This window comes from Aspergillus uvarum, assembly GCF_003184745.1.
Source record: "Aspergillus uvarum CBS 121591 unplaced genomic scaffold BO82scaffold_12, whole genome shotgun sequence".
NCBI lineage: Eukaryota > Fungi > Ascomycota > Eurotiomycetes > Eurotiales > Aspergillaceae > Aspergillus > Aspergillus uvarum.
In genome coordinates this window covers 586,607-600,048 of record NW_020291309.1, presented here as the reverse complement: position 1 = coordinate 600,048, position 13,442 = coordinate 586,607, and the positions used below count along the sequence as shown (strand labels likewise).

Genomic DNA, 13,442 nt, shown 5'->3' with positions numbered 1-13,442 from the left:
GATACACTTGGAGGCTGTCTCCCTTCCCCACTATGTCTCTACTTCAAACCCGGGCGTCTGGTGGCAACCACTGCAGTCCTCCGCCCAGTTCTAGCTATCATTGTGCCTGATTCAAGATCTCAATCGCTCGCCTGACTTTCTGAAATCCATCATGTTGTCTGGGCCAGTCATTCCACGGAGACGCGTTCTCCTACATTGACGCGTGATCGAGCCGAGGGCGAGCTCATATCATCCTTTGTTTGGTGTCAAAATGGCGCTGTTCGACGAAGCCCGGTCCAGAGTTGATATATTGATATATTGATGTTCGTAGTCAGCACTAGTTCAACCCAGTGGCTATCCTATGTATCGCACTCATGTCGATACTAGCCTTCACTACGTGACAGAAGTGACAGGGAAGCTTCCAGTCCGTTATAGAAGTCTTCAATGGTAACTTTTGTTCAAGGGCGACACTTGCGCCCGTCGCCAAGGTGCCCTTGATGATCAGCAGGGTCTTGTTTCTCTGTCTATCCAAGGGTGGGTGCTCAGACGACTGTCTCGGTAGCGGGGGAAGGGCTGGGGCGGCCGTTTCCTTGTAGGGCCTGAGGACTAGGCTGAGGTGTTCCCATGCTACCTTGTGTCGAGCGAGGGCACAATTCACCGAGTCGGTTGTAGAGATCGGTCATTGAGGGCATATGTGGCGGTGGCGTCATGATGGCAGGGCCGCCAGGAGCAACACCACCTGACTTCTTGGCTCGGTCGGCCACGGTTGCCAAATAACCCAGGTTGGCTTGCAATCGTCGCATACATTCGACATACTCCGGGCTTGGGCGCTGGTTAGACTTCTCGGGAGTCTGCTCCGAGATCGGCGACGGGTTGGACTCTTGAGAGCCTTGCGGAGCAGGCGCAGTCCCAGCCTTGCCGGCTGCCTGAAGATTTATGACTTCCTGCAGCAGAATCGAGTTGATATCCAAAAGAACCGTCACCCGAGCCTTCTCTCGAGCAGCCGCGGCAGGCGACTGGGGGGCAGAAGTAGACGAATTTGGCACTGGGTTGGGTTGCGGGGTCGGTCTCGATTGTTGCGCTGAAATCATGTTGGTGGAGGGAATTGAGGCCATGTTGGAAGAAAATGATTGTGCAGCAGTGCCAGAAACCGCAGCAGCTGAAGTCGCCTGGGGAGGAAGAAATTGGCCCATCGAATTCGGGACAGGTGGCTGGGCAAATGGCGCCGCGAAGTTGGCGTGGGGTCCTGCAAGTCCATCCCGTTGATTAGCGGCTTGTCCCTGCAGCCGACATTGTGTCTAACTTGAGACACTTGGGCCAGCAGCCCAATGTAGCTCCATGAGCGACAACAACAGCTAAAAGGCAACTAGGGTGACAAGAGGTGACACGATAGTGGAGATCAGCCCAACCATTGGTCCTGTAACGAAGCGAGAACGCAACCAGACCAGGTCAGATGCGGTAGGGTCGATAATGGAAATGATGTCCAATGCGACGAAGCAATTGTTGATCTAAGGAGGCCCAGTGGGTGGGGAAGCAATAAGGGGAGAGGGGAGGCGAGAGAGGAGGGATAACGGGGGCACAAAGGGTACAAAAGAGGTCACAAGAAGTATTGAAGTATCGAGGATAGGCAAATCAGATAAGAATGACAATAGGGTACCACTCCCATGACAGAGTGTTGATGACAACGTACCTTGTGATTGCTGGGGAAAGCCAGTCGGCATCATTGCTCCACCGGGGCCGGCCTGCATAGGCACGGAATTGAAAGAATGCGGTAATTGTTGCTGAGGAGTCATATGGGAGGGAGGTGTAGACTTAGGCTGGGGAAATGAGGGCATGGCATTGGGATAGTAAGGGAACTGTTGGGGACTTTGAGTAGTGACAGGAAAACCCGCGGTCTGCTGCATCGCAGCTGGGAAGCCGGAAGGATTATTCGAGTCCATGGCTGATAGAAGAAGAAGATGATGATGATGTGAGAGATAAACTGCTGGACTGGGGTCCCAAGCTTTCGTTCCCCTCTCTTTCCCGCTCTTTTTGGTTTGTTTATTCTCTTTTATTCTGGGCGAAAAATCGAACAATTTTTTTTTGTTTTTGTTTTTGTTTTTTTAGAAAAAGAATTAAGCCTTCAACGGAACACGTCCGTAAAAAGTCAGTGTCAGAGTTCGGAGCAGTTCTCTGACTCGCGGGAATCCAGGGATGGACGGAAATGCGACACTAAGCCCGGGTCCCTAACGCCTTAGTGGCCTGTGAACGGTGGCTTTAATTGCCTATGGGGTTTTTTCTGGAACAATCCACGGAATCGAGACTGAGGGGGAAATTAGGAGCAAATAAAAATGCAAGACAATCACCAAGGTCAATTTAAGATTAGAGGAAAGAAGATGTGAAAGGAGGGGACCCTTGATTGGGTCGATGAAGGGAACACGACAGAGAGGCAGACCGACTGGAAGGGGAGAGAGGAGAAGGAGGGGTGGAGGAGAAGATCAGGGGAGAGAAGAAAAAGGCGACCACTGGGGGTAGGTAGGTAGGGGGGCTAGAGGAGCAAGCTGATAGCTTAAGCCCAGCCCAAAGGAAATGAATGCGGTATGCAGGAAAGGAATAGATAATAGCAATAGACAGACAGACAGACAGACAGTCAGTCAGTCAGTCATGGATCGAAGGGCAGTGCGAACAGTGGAAAGAGGGAAAGGGTCAGGACTCGGGAAGAGATTTGCTGGCTGGATTCAGACTGATCAACCCGCGAGCAATTGGATGATAACACATGGCCTACCATTCGTCCGGGCGGGCCGGTAGGTGGGGTTCCAAGAGTGGTGGGAAAGTCCACACTGTCACTGCATACCCATAGGTACTTAGTACTCATAACTTACGAGAGATAGTTGTTGACATTGACAATGTTCAAAGATGGATGATTAATTGAGTTATGTGAGCAGAGTGCAATGCGGTACTTCATAGAATGTGGGCGACAATTAGCTGACATCGTCACGATTGGTGTATTACTAGCGTAATATACGTAGTTACAGGCACATCGGTTATGTATAAGAGGTACTCGTATTTTTGTATCAGCCCCTGAGGCATCCCCATGGATGGTTTGCCTTCCTGCCTTGTTCGGAAGGCACAGAATCATCAAACCGAAAGCTCCAGCCTTCATCTCTTTCTCTCTCCCTCTCACCCCTCTCACCTCTCATATCCCCACTAGCTACTGCTCTCAGAGTGCATCAAAGTGCACATCATCTTTAGCCACGCAGGGTGAGCCCACCAATCGAGGGCGAAGCACGCATGGCAACTTTATTGCTTCGATTGTACAGTACAGTATGAGCACTACGAAGGGCCCGAGGCCTAGTACGGACAACGGACAGTCCCAGCCTTCACTTTGGGAAGACGGAGACGGGACAAGTCCCCCAACTATCGATCGTTCGCAATAGTCTATGTACTGTACAGTAAACTTATTGTACTGTACTTTTGCGACCAGCATCCCGCGGCTGATCGTCCTCGCAGATCGGGTAGTCTTCCAGAAGCCCCGGTAATAGGGTCATCGAAGGTTTCCGATGAAACTGATCTCAGGTCCTGCCATTCTCAGAACCAGTCTCGGCTTCTCTCCTCCGTACCGGGGTGGATGGCATCTGTCATACCGATGGAGCCATTCAGCCCCACGCGAATTGATCCCTCATTCGCACTAGCCCTCAAGTCGGTGACCCGTGCTCAATTGTACATGTATGTCGTTTCCAGACTCGGGGTCTACCAGCGCTCGAACCACCTACCGGTGGCGTGGCTGGTGTGTCTGCTTTCATGGAGAACCGAAGAAGTTGCGGTAATGGGAAAAAAACCAGTAAGTTACTTCTAACACGATGTTCTCAATTTTAATGGGCTCTAAATGGAGCTGCTTACTAGACAGATTACCTTCATTTCTCAGTAGGATAAAGTGGTCGAGCCGGTATGATGCTTCCCCAATGGCCGTTAAATACACCATCAGACATGCTCTGAATGCGAAACACGATGCATCAAAGCCACCAGTGCACTGTCAGATAGTGGTCGAACTGTTGATTCTCTATCTATCAATAATCCATCCTCAGTTATACAATAGTCTCGAGGGCAGCCACGAAGGACGGCTGAGACCGTAACTCGATTGATGTCTTCGTCTCAACGAAAGTTGTTATAAATAAATCGTGCTAACCATCCATGGATAGCGATGGAGCGTGTAATAGTCGAGTCGCTACGTCCGGGAGCCTTCCGACATGCATGACTACTGAGCGCCCAGCCGGAGTGACAGGTCATCTAATCATATGCAATATGCGACCTGCTGCAGTCCACCCAACCCACTCCTCAGAGTTCTAACCCAAGAAACCCGAATTTGTCCATACTTGGACCCAGCGGAGAGGGCCGCCCCCGTCAACGATCATGGCGTTTCCGATCGCCCGGTAGCTGGTACTATGGTCATGTCTTTGCTGCTCTCACACCAGTCGTGTGAAGCGACTAATGATACCCCTATACAGAATAGACTTATCGCCTTTGAGGAGATTACAGGGGTCGTCTGAGCCCTCTGTACCCCGTACCTAAGCCAGATCTTGGACCTCCAAGCGAATCCGGAATTTGTCATTCTTCGTGAATCGGAACTTCGGCCGGTGACCAGTCATAACCTTGTTCTCGAATATAATAGGTGACGCCGACGGCGAGCTGGAAGAATGCGTGGCCAATAACCTCGGAAGCTCGCAAGCATGTTCAATGCCAGCACTATGAGGGTCTATGTGCAGTACTCCGTAATTAACTCCACGCCCATCGTGTTCTCCATTTTCATCCTTGGATGTCGCCTCTACTCACCATTGTCGGACATTTGACCGACAATGTACAGTACTTCCCACTGCGTCAGAAGAACCAGGCTCCCAATAATCCGCTTCGGGTAATTCGCCATCCTTCCACGATGACCACCAAGTAGCGCAATGTGGCAATGAACGATTAGAGTCTAGACCCATCTGCTTGAAGCGATAGTTATTGACAACTTGACGCCTATCATGTGGATGGCATGGGTGACAACCAGCATAGGCGCAATGCCAATAACTCTTTGGGATAATGCCCGTGACGAGACATGACAGGAAGGGCCGACTACGGACAGAGAACGATAGCCTTCAAATGAGCATTTAGACTATCGCAATTTATTTCCGCACGAAACTTCACTCTCTATTATTCGTTGTGCTATTCATTGCGATTAGCTCTGGTGCCGTCCTATGAGTATCTTGGTGGGCCATTTCCAGCCGGGGCGGGTCCACACATTAAACTTTCGACTGATCGATTTGTCCCAGAATGATCATCAGCGTTCTGCATGGCTAATGCTTCGCTGTGAGACAGCTAGGGACCACGTAAGTACGTTGAACGGTCATACAGTCAGTACTTGGCTCTATCCTGTCACTACTTGGGCATCTCGATACGACGTAATGCCCTCGACATTGTCAAGAGGCAAGCTTCTCGCGTTGTTCATGCTGGGTTGTTACCCATTGCACTAATCTCGTCCACGGCCCCATTCGTGTTGCTTCTCGGCTGATGCTAACGGTGCTATCAGTGCCTGACACCCGATGCACGAAGCAAGGAGGGGAGTGTTAGCGGAATTAAGTCATTCGCTAGAGAGGCAATTGAAGTGATAGGAGAAAAATGAACACGATGATTACCGGGATTGGGTAGTGTACCTTGTGAGGATCATTCTCCACCCGAACTACTCCGTTTTATCACTCCGACTCGAGGCATACTCAATCTACGGAATACCGTAGGTGGACTTACTACCAGCCCTTGAGGATCGTGACTCTCTGGTCGTCTATTATTTGCACTGCATGCAAATGGAGCTTGAAGTGCCGGTGAGTGAAGGATCGACAACGGCAAAGACCTTGTGGAAACGAATCAATGGCATCGACGGGGTAGCGGCCTCGGCTCGTTCCCCAAGAACTGTCAGCTATACGGGATCCTTTCCTATTCAGGGAAGACTCGAGAGGTACTTTTTACGCTCTCCAATAGTTATACCTGAGGGTAACAACACAGAAAGACATTAGTATTCACGCCCGAATGCAAGCGAGCGGATGGGGACCCATCCGCTGCTGTGCCACATAGGACCACGCATTAGTGACACGGCTTGGATGCATCCAATGGTCTAGCTTCTATGGCACTGATTTTCTCTTATGGGCTATTTGATTCTGGTGCTTCTTGGGGAAGAAAAGGTCATTAGGGCTAATGGTGATGCAGTGGGCGCATCATCCACCCGGAGGCGACCTAGGGACAGCTGATACTTGGATGAGGGCGATCCTGTAAGCTTGATACAGACTGTGGATCTATTGATCGCCCCATTCATTCGATTTGCCTCAAATCGGTCCCAGACCGTCTCCGATGCATGTTTAAAATGCCTTCTCTCGTGCCCTGTCTCTGACTCGTCGTGAGTACTTCTATGTGCCTTGCACCTTTCTTACCTGCTGTGTCAGAGCGAGCTTCTGAAGGTCTAATTATCTCAACCATTGGTCATCTTGACTTGTCACCATTTCCTTGATTGTTTCACAGCCATGGTACTGATTCACCTGGGTGGCGATTCGCAACATAAGCTAACTGCACCAGGCTCATACTCCGGTATCAATGGATGCGCCGTTAGACGGGCTGGCTTGTTTGCACTTTGCTTTGATTTACATCGATGACAGCGGAAAATTGCGCTTCGAAGCATCACCTTCCATTGCGGATAGCTGCCAGACAATTCTGTCGCCGAACGTGACCGAGAGCTTTTTACGGGCCGTGGCCTTGTCTGGGAAGGACGAGTCGAATAAACTTCTAGGTAAACCTGGTGGTGCCACACATTGACTTCCAGATGCGCTGACACCGGCAAAAGATGGATCAAGAGGCAGAAGCCCATTGTCGCCTGAGTCTCCTAACAGCAAGTCGATGTATGGCAGCATCATTTCTTCACTGATAATGCAAGCTAACATATTTTCAGGTTCCGCAATACCTCAGAGCCTTCCTCAAACAAGCGGAAACGAGTGTCGCATGAGTGTCTTGTACCAATGAGCATCACTTGTCACCAGAAAACCATGCTCCCTATTCGCAATGCTAGCATCCTCCGGCGATACTATGAGAAGGCCTTCGAAGGCCTACAACAGATCAATTGTCGCATTCTTGCCAAGGCATACATCAAGCTCGTTGAGCCGCGAAAGCAGGTCAACTATCCGTACAACGGACGCAAGATCATTTCTGGCACATCTCAACAGTTTGATCCCGAGCTCACGAAGCCAGCCTGGTGGCCAGCGGGCGTCACCCACAGAGAGCCCGATCACCTTCTCAAGAACGGTAAGAGGATTGTTCAACGGAATTCTCGAGATGAAGCACGCTAAGTGAATGACAGAGCGAGTCAAGCTCTTGGTCCATATTTTGTGCGAGTTACGCGAAAGCCACGCCATCTGCGTCGAGAAACTCAAAGAAGCGGATCAATCTGTGCGCCGCCAGATTCAACCCGTCGAACGGTTAGCTATCCTGGATGAGATCTACCATGTCCGGGGGGAGCAAGAACGATACTTGGAAGGCAGAACAGGTATTTTCCTCTGACACGATGACCGCACCAGAGACTGACATGGCTCCAGACGGGCCCATGGTCGTGTGTGTATCGCGCGTTCACCTTCCGGAGCAGCTTGCGGATAGCCAAGCGATGGGCTCCCCGACCAGCTCATCCATCAAGGACAGCGTGAACCCTGTGTATCGAAAAGAGATCCCCGACCTAGAATCCCACACCTCCGTCTTCGACTCCTGCAGCAGCTCCTCGGCCACACCGAAGAGCAGCACCGGGACTCTTTCCGCCAAGCCCCTTGAGCCCTGCAAAGGCCCTACCATCCAGGTCTCGTGGGACAGCAGCGCCCCGACTTCTTCATATGCACCCATCGGCGGTAGCAGCGCCTCCCGACGGTCACGCGAGGGTGATAGCACAGCTGGCTACTCCCTGGACCTGACCAGCAGTTCCATGTACCACCACGAGCCATCGACCCTCGAAACCAGCTCGCTACCTCTCCGATACTACCCCCACAGCCAAGCGCAGCAGACGCTGCCTGTGATTGGATTGTCGAATACCGATCTCGGAGGCTGCCCGAACCCGTACTATTTCAATTATTGATCCCCCAAAACTTCAAAGCGCTAACGCATTTCTTTTGTTGTGTGCCATTAAAACGAGTGGAAAGATTTTTCCCCAAAAAATGCTGGGTCTCGCTCCCACCGGGTGGTTGAGAGGGGTCGCTTCACTAACATTAGTTTCTAATCTTGAATGAACTCATCATATAGAGGGGGCAGGAGGACGGGAAGGGAAGGAAAGCAGCACGGGAATTTTCATTTGTACTCACTTCTTTCTTTTGTTTTCTCTTATTGTGTGCATTTCGGGTCGCTACAGCATAGAGAATCGCTAGAGGACCGGACCGGTTGTATAGAATTTCGATGGGACCAAAAGAGGTTTGGAAGGGTCGGGAGAGTCAGGCATGGATGTGGATGTACTGTACATATAGACCATACTTTAATAATCAAGAGACCAAGAGATATTTGAATGAAGACTCGAGCGTGAATGTACATTGTCATCAGGGGAGGGTTGCGGGGAGCAAGCAAAGAAAGATCAAAAAAAAAAAAAAAAAAGCACAGAATTCAATTGAATCTGGGACGCCCACGACGCATTCATTATATTCTCCTGACAGCCGTGCTTACGTATACAAGGAAACAAGGTGCAGGATGGGGGGATGCAAGCATGAACTGTTCCTACCTACATTGTACATTGCACATTGTATTCCATCTAAAGCAAGGGATGGGATGGGGAAGGGAACGTCAACCGGTTTTCGACGGAGATAACTTGTTTTTTGGCGCGTGTCTTGCGTTCCCATGTCTGTGCTTGGGCGGGGGGGTTAGATGTGTTATATTGTTCGGAGGGTTTGGAGGTGTGTGTGCATTGGGTGCGTTGGGCTTTTTGAAGGGTGAGAACTTTGGGACAGGTTCAAATCCCGAAGGAAGAGATAGGTCTGATGAGGGGGTTGGGGTTTTGGGAGGTGTGTTGGGTGCGCAGAGAGAGAGAATGTGTGTGTCTGTGTGTGTGTGTGTGCTGGGCGGAGGTTGACTTTCCTTGTGGATGGTCAGGAGCTTTATGGAGGGTTGAGCGTACTGACTGTGTAGCGTTTGCATGTCACGAAGTAAGTAAGTAGGTAGGTAGGTAGGTAGACAGACAAGCTTATACGTGATCGCTTTCGACTCGGTGGCTTGGGATACGATTAGAGAGAACTATGGGTTACTACGGAATATAACTTCGACTTAATACCCCAAAATGCCTTCCTCCCTACCTCTCCCACAGTGACCGCCACGGTCGAGGTCGCTCTCTTCACTAGCTTCACAGACTGCAACTCCGTATGCCCATTCTGACCGCAAGGCTTGATGAATCGTCAACCGACGAAGGGGCCTGGGATCCAACATGGCGTAGATGACGTTTCGACATGGTTCCTGAAGGGGGCATAGCCGGTTTTGATCAATACATACCCATAAGATGGCATCCTCGTGATGGACAAGGACAAGAAGGAAAGGGGATCAACGTGACACTTACAGGCCCCAAGCCCTCGATCAAGGCAAATCCCCCCTCCTGCACTCTTTCCCTTGCATATCGGGCATAAATCCGATCCTCTTCCGACTGGGCCACGATCCAGGCTGGACGGCCCCTGCGCATAAATAGGTAGATCATGCCGAGGGCCCAGGCGTCGAGGGCCTTGGGGTCGATTTCGGTGATGCTGGTGGCGGTGGTCGTGGTGTTGAGAAGGCGGTATACCTCTGGCGCATAGTATGGACTGCTGCCCGCTGCGTGGAGGCGAGGGGTTGCAGCAGACGAGGGGAAGAATGCCCGGATTTTGATTCGCACGGTTCCTTCTCCAGCGAGAAGGATGTCCTGTGGGTTGAGATTTAAGCTCGTCCAATGGGGTCCATTGTGAGTCTGTTCGAGGTGAGATCGAAGGTCGGGGTGGTTGTGGAGATATGCGACCCCTCGGAGAAGTTGTTTGAAGAAGCAATTGGCTTCTGCAGGAGGGAGCTGCGTTGTAGATGCGACCACTTCCTGGAGAGTACCCCCTGTGCAGTAGGGGGTGATCAGATGGTGATTGCCCGCATCGTCGATGATTGCGGGCAGGAATGGGAGGAGGACGTTGGGGTGGTTGATGGTGTTGCTGTTTACTGCGTTGTTTTTGGAGGAGTGGGTAGAAGAAAGGGGCTGAGAGGATGGGGGGATGATCTTGACGGCGTAAATCCTGGGTTTGCTGTTGGCTGGAGAGCGTGGAGAGAGTCGGTAAAGGTAGGTGGTGCTGTTGGCGCTGTGGCGCAGGGTGGTGAGGTAACGGCCGTATCTGGAGATGGTCGAGCGGGACAGATGTGGGGGTGTCTGTTCACAGGACAAGAAAGAAGAAATTGAGTCCGGGAGTGCGTGGAGGTGCTTGCTGGGATGTGGTGACTGTGGGCTGTATGAGGGGGTTTGGGATGGTGTATACGGTGGCGGCGGCTCACTGCATAGAGGCTGGTACTGAAATTGATAGGGGCCTATTAGAGTCATCCTGTCTGATGGTGAGGAAATGAAAGATTATTGTCTTAGAAGAATAGCCAAGGTGAAGGGGGAGTCCTCTCGAGGAGACCAAACCTTCGGAATGTCAGAGGCAAGGAGGCCCCTTATGAACTGCCATCATGAGGCCCGGCGCCTAGATCATCATTCGCCTCGGGTAATTGACGCAGCATCGAGTGGGTGACAGCTTGAGATCTGGAGCTAAGCATTGCTGGTGCCTGGATTGCACGCGGGATTGGACTGGTGAGCTACACTGACACGGAAGCTTGAAGGTGTTGGTTGGTGTTCATGTTGAAATTGTTGCTTGCTGTACGAGGGATTTTTCCCGGCCAAGTCTGGAAAATCGGCCAGGGAAGCATCGTCCTTCAGTCCCGCTGCGGTATTTATCCCCAACCTACCACTTCATACGTCCACTTCTGTTAATCTGACTAGTGCACTTCATCGCAAAATTCGGCACTGACAGTACGATGGATTCCTCGGAGGAAGGGATTCAACCAGGTCTTTGCTGCTTGCTCTTGTCTCTGATAGGTATTGCTTGTGCTCCACATAAACTGCCAATACGGGGATACCTGACATTCGCAACAAAGGGTCTCAGCCCCCAAGAGAAGTTCTTCGAGTTCAGCTGATATGGTGGGTGTACATACTTTTGCCAATCCTGCTTCAAGTTCAAGCGGGGAGCTGTCGTGAACCTGGTCGAGGACTCCGACCGCGATGTATAGCAAAGTCACACGCTGCCTCCACGAAGCCCGCCAGTATGTCTTACACTGCTCAGCTCTATAACAAAAGTCACCAAAGGCATATCAAGGGAAGGGTGTGGGTTGTCGAAGCGACGGGTAAACGCCCTATTCTTTGGAAGAAGATTAGGCTATCTTTATAAGCGGTCAGTACCTCCTGCACAACATCCATCTTCTTGATTGTTCATTTGGGTCGATAAGTATACCTGTGATTAGATAGCCTCAATTGCGGGGCCATGGGTCGTTAGTATTGAGGGAACTGGCTTTAATCTTCTTTTGCTTTTGCAGTAGCCAATAGCTGTAGTTGGCACCTTCTTTGCTATAGAGTATGTAGCCGCCCTTGATAATGGGATACCACCAGATACTGTAAGAGGTCGCTGGCTAGTATCAATTCTCGGCATGGTTTTGCAAGTCTTGCTATTCGGCACTTTCTGTACCAAAGCCGCGCACAGGAGATCAATCCATCTTCGCATCGATTTAGGTGCTCTCCTTAGCTCTCACGACAGGAGGGTGAGCGGTGCTGTCAGTAATATAGCCGCATAGAGTCTAGGCATAGCTGTGCTATTCAATGAAGTCATTGATCAGGTTTAGGGCCTGATTCTTAGTCAAGTAATAAATGTAGGAAGACGAGGGATTGGAGAATTGGACAGTTTAGGCGGGTTGGCATCGAGACCGGCGTTTACGTCTGCGTCTGGATCTAGAAGATCCTCAACATTGAGATCGTAATGTCAAGGGTGTCATTACCATTGCCCAACTGTCTCTGGGATGCCTGCGGTCTTAACTGGAGACTGTGAGCGGGCTCAGACCCTGCCTCGGTGGGGCCTCTGGCCTCAAGCTTTTTGCTCTGTCGGCGGACCATTTGAGTCTTCCTTCTCTGCACGCTTCTGTGTTCAAATCTGGTCGCAGAGTACTGGTAGCTGCAACGCAGGACGAATGTTTCATGCCCAGGAAAGAGCCTCCCACCCCACGTCTCTCGAAACGCCATCAACTCCCCCCCCGATTTGAACTCAAAATATTGCAGGGTACTTCCTGCGGTCATGGGACCAAGGTCTTCGAACTTCTCACTTATCATGGCCATTAGGCTCTGCATGATCTTTAGCACATTGACTGTCATCGGAAAGATCAAGAATGGCGACGAGTTCTTAGGTGGGGTGCCTGTAGCAGCTCTCTAGATGGTGAGCTCGAGTTGATACGCAAAATTCCTCACGAAAGCGTTTTCGAGAAAATTGACCGTGGAAAAAGTTTCTGGAAGAAACTTAGCTTTCCGTATCTGAAAGAGGACCTCTGAAGGGGACATCGGTAGAGCCAGCTGAGATAGGGTAAGCATTGCTCTTACTGAAATTCCCACCAGCAAGCATGATAGTCCACAGCAAGCTCAGTGCCGAGTCTTTGAAGACCACTATTCTCGAGAACTTCGTCTATCCAAAGAAGCTCCAAAACACGATACCGGTACCTTGCTACCACACGCAGATCTCAATGAGCAAGCTCAATCCAAAATTGGTCCGCGTGGTCGAAGATCAAGCTTCCATCAGCACCAGCCCGGACAATCGATCGTCGTAGACAGGCGCAGAATGGCCGCGGGATATGTAGTGGCTCCGTTACTCAAGGCCAACCCACACACTAGGTCTGCTTCTTCCCTGGCTCGAACCCTGTCTAGAAGTTAGTCGATGCTCCTAAGCACAAGGAAGGGGAAGGACTGGCACTCACATGGAGACATGAACTCTGCGAGATGTGTTATCCGGCTTCGCGGCTTCCATCAAGTACCGTGTGTTCTTGAGACATTCTAGACTTGTTTGGGAGTGATGACCCAAGGAGAAACTTGTAGAGAATGGCATACTCATGTCGACGGTAACGTTTAACATCACAGGCCATGGCTTTGCCGACCTCTCACCAGTAGATAATCCAGCAAAGTGTTAATCCAGCCTATAGTGATCGTGATCAAATTTCCATATCCGGCCACTCGTTTCTACTCCAGTCCTTAGACAATACCACCACCCCACCAGGCGAGTTTGGGCGCAACGACCATAAGGCATTCCGCCTTGATCAGTATATCCTCAAAAGGATATCCTCAGTGCTTTAACATCATCTGCTGCTCCAAAACCATGCCAAAAGCCGCTGGGAAAGGTAGCGAAAGTGAACAGATGATTAAAGCTAGTGCGAATACC

General features: G+C 50.9%; 4 protein-coding genes across 4 annotated transcripts; 2 read left to right on the top strand and 2 right to left on the bottom strand.

Annotated features, from left to right (window-relative positions):
- Positions 1 to 307: 307 nt before the first annotated feature.
- Positions 308 to 2,233, bottom strand: BO82DRAFT_26858 (uncharacterized protein). Its single transcript, XM_025630964.1, has 2 exons — positions 1,670 to 2,233; positions 308 to 1,225 (listed from the first exon to the last, which is right to left on the bottom strand). The coding sequence occupies exons 1-2, from the start codon at positions 1,917 to 1,919 to the stop codon at positions 522 to 524; spliced, it is 954 nt and encodes a 317-aa protein (XP_025494496.1). The 5' UTR covers positions 1,920 to 2,233; the 3' UTR covers positions 308 to 521.
- A 3,928-nt stretch (positions 2,234 to 6,161) lies between these two features.
- BO82DRAFT_305223 (DUF2841 domain-containing protein) lies at positions 6,162 to 8,504 on the top strand. The gene is made up of 6 exons (XM_025632210.1): positions 6,162 to 6,509; positions 6,559 to 6,769; positions 6,824 to 6,878; positions 6,929 to 7,278; positions 7,334 to 7,519; positions 7,569 to 8,504. Exons 1-6 carry the CDS (start codon positions 6,507 to 6,509, stop codon positions 8,090 to 8,092), a joined length of 1,329 nt encoding a protein of 442 aa, XP_025494495.1. The 5' UTR covers positions 6,162 to 6,506; the 3' UTR covers positions 8,093 to 8,504.
- A 42-nt stretch (positions 8,505 to 8,546) lies between these two features.
- Positions 8,547 to 9,271, top strand: BO82DRAFT_26839 (uncharacterized protein). The gene has a single exon (XM_025630962.1). It carries the CDS (start codon positions 8,708 to 8,710, stop codon positions 9,068 to 9,070), a length of 363 nt encoding a protein of 120 aa, XP_025494494.1. The 5' UTR covers positions 8,547 to 8,707; the 3' UTR covers positions 9,071 to 9,271.
- Positions 9,272 to 9,307: 36 nt separating this feature from the next.
- Positions 9,308 to 10,882, bottom strand: BO82DRAFT_352277 (kinase-like protein). The gene has a single exon (XM_025634646.1). The coding sequence runs from the start codon at positions 10,535 to 10,537 to the stop codon at positions 9,473 to 9,475; it is 1,065 nt and encodes a 354-aa protein (XP_025494493.1). The 5' UTR covers positions 10,538 to 10,882; the 3' UTR covers positions 9,308 to 9,472.
- Positions 10,883 to 13,442: the final 2,560 nt, after the last annotated feature.

Bases quoted from the DNA above. Each gene is read 5' to 3' on its own strand.
- BO82DRAFT_26858 (XM_025630964.1), bottom strand. From the start codon at position 1,919: ATGGACTCGAATAATCCTTCCGGCTTCCCAGCTGCGATGCAGCAGACC. The intron at 1,226-1,669 runs GTACGTTGTCAT...ATGGACTTGCAG, and splicing joins CTTTCCCCAGCAATCACAAG to GACCCCACGCCAACTTCGCG.
- BO82DRAFT_305223 (XM_025632210.1), top strand. The intron at 7,279-7,333 runs GTAAGAGGATTG...AGTGAATGACAG, and splicing joins CGATCACCTTCTCAAGAACG to AGCGAGTCAAGCTCTTGGTC. The intron at 7,520-7,568 runs GTATTTTCCTCT...ACATGGCTCCAG, and splicing joins ATACTTGGAAGGCAGAACAG to ACGGGCCCATGGTCGTGTGT.
- BO82DRAFT_26839 (XM_025630962.1), top strand. From the start codon at position 8,708: ATGAACTGTTCCTACCTACATTGTACATTGCACATTGTATTCCATCTA.
- BO82DRAFT_352277 (XM_025634646.1), bottom strand. From the start codon at position 10,537: ATGACTCTAATAGGCCCCTATCAATTTCAGTACCAGCCTCTATGCAGT.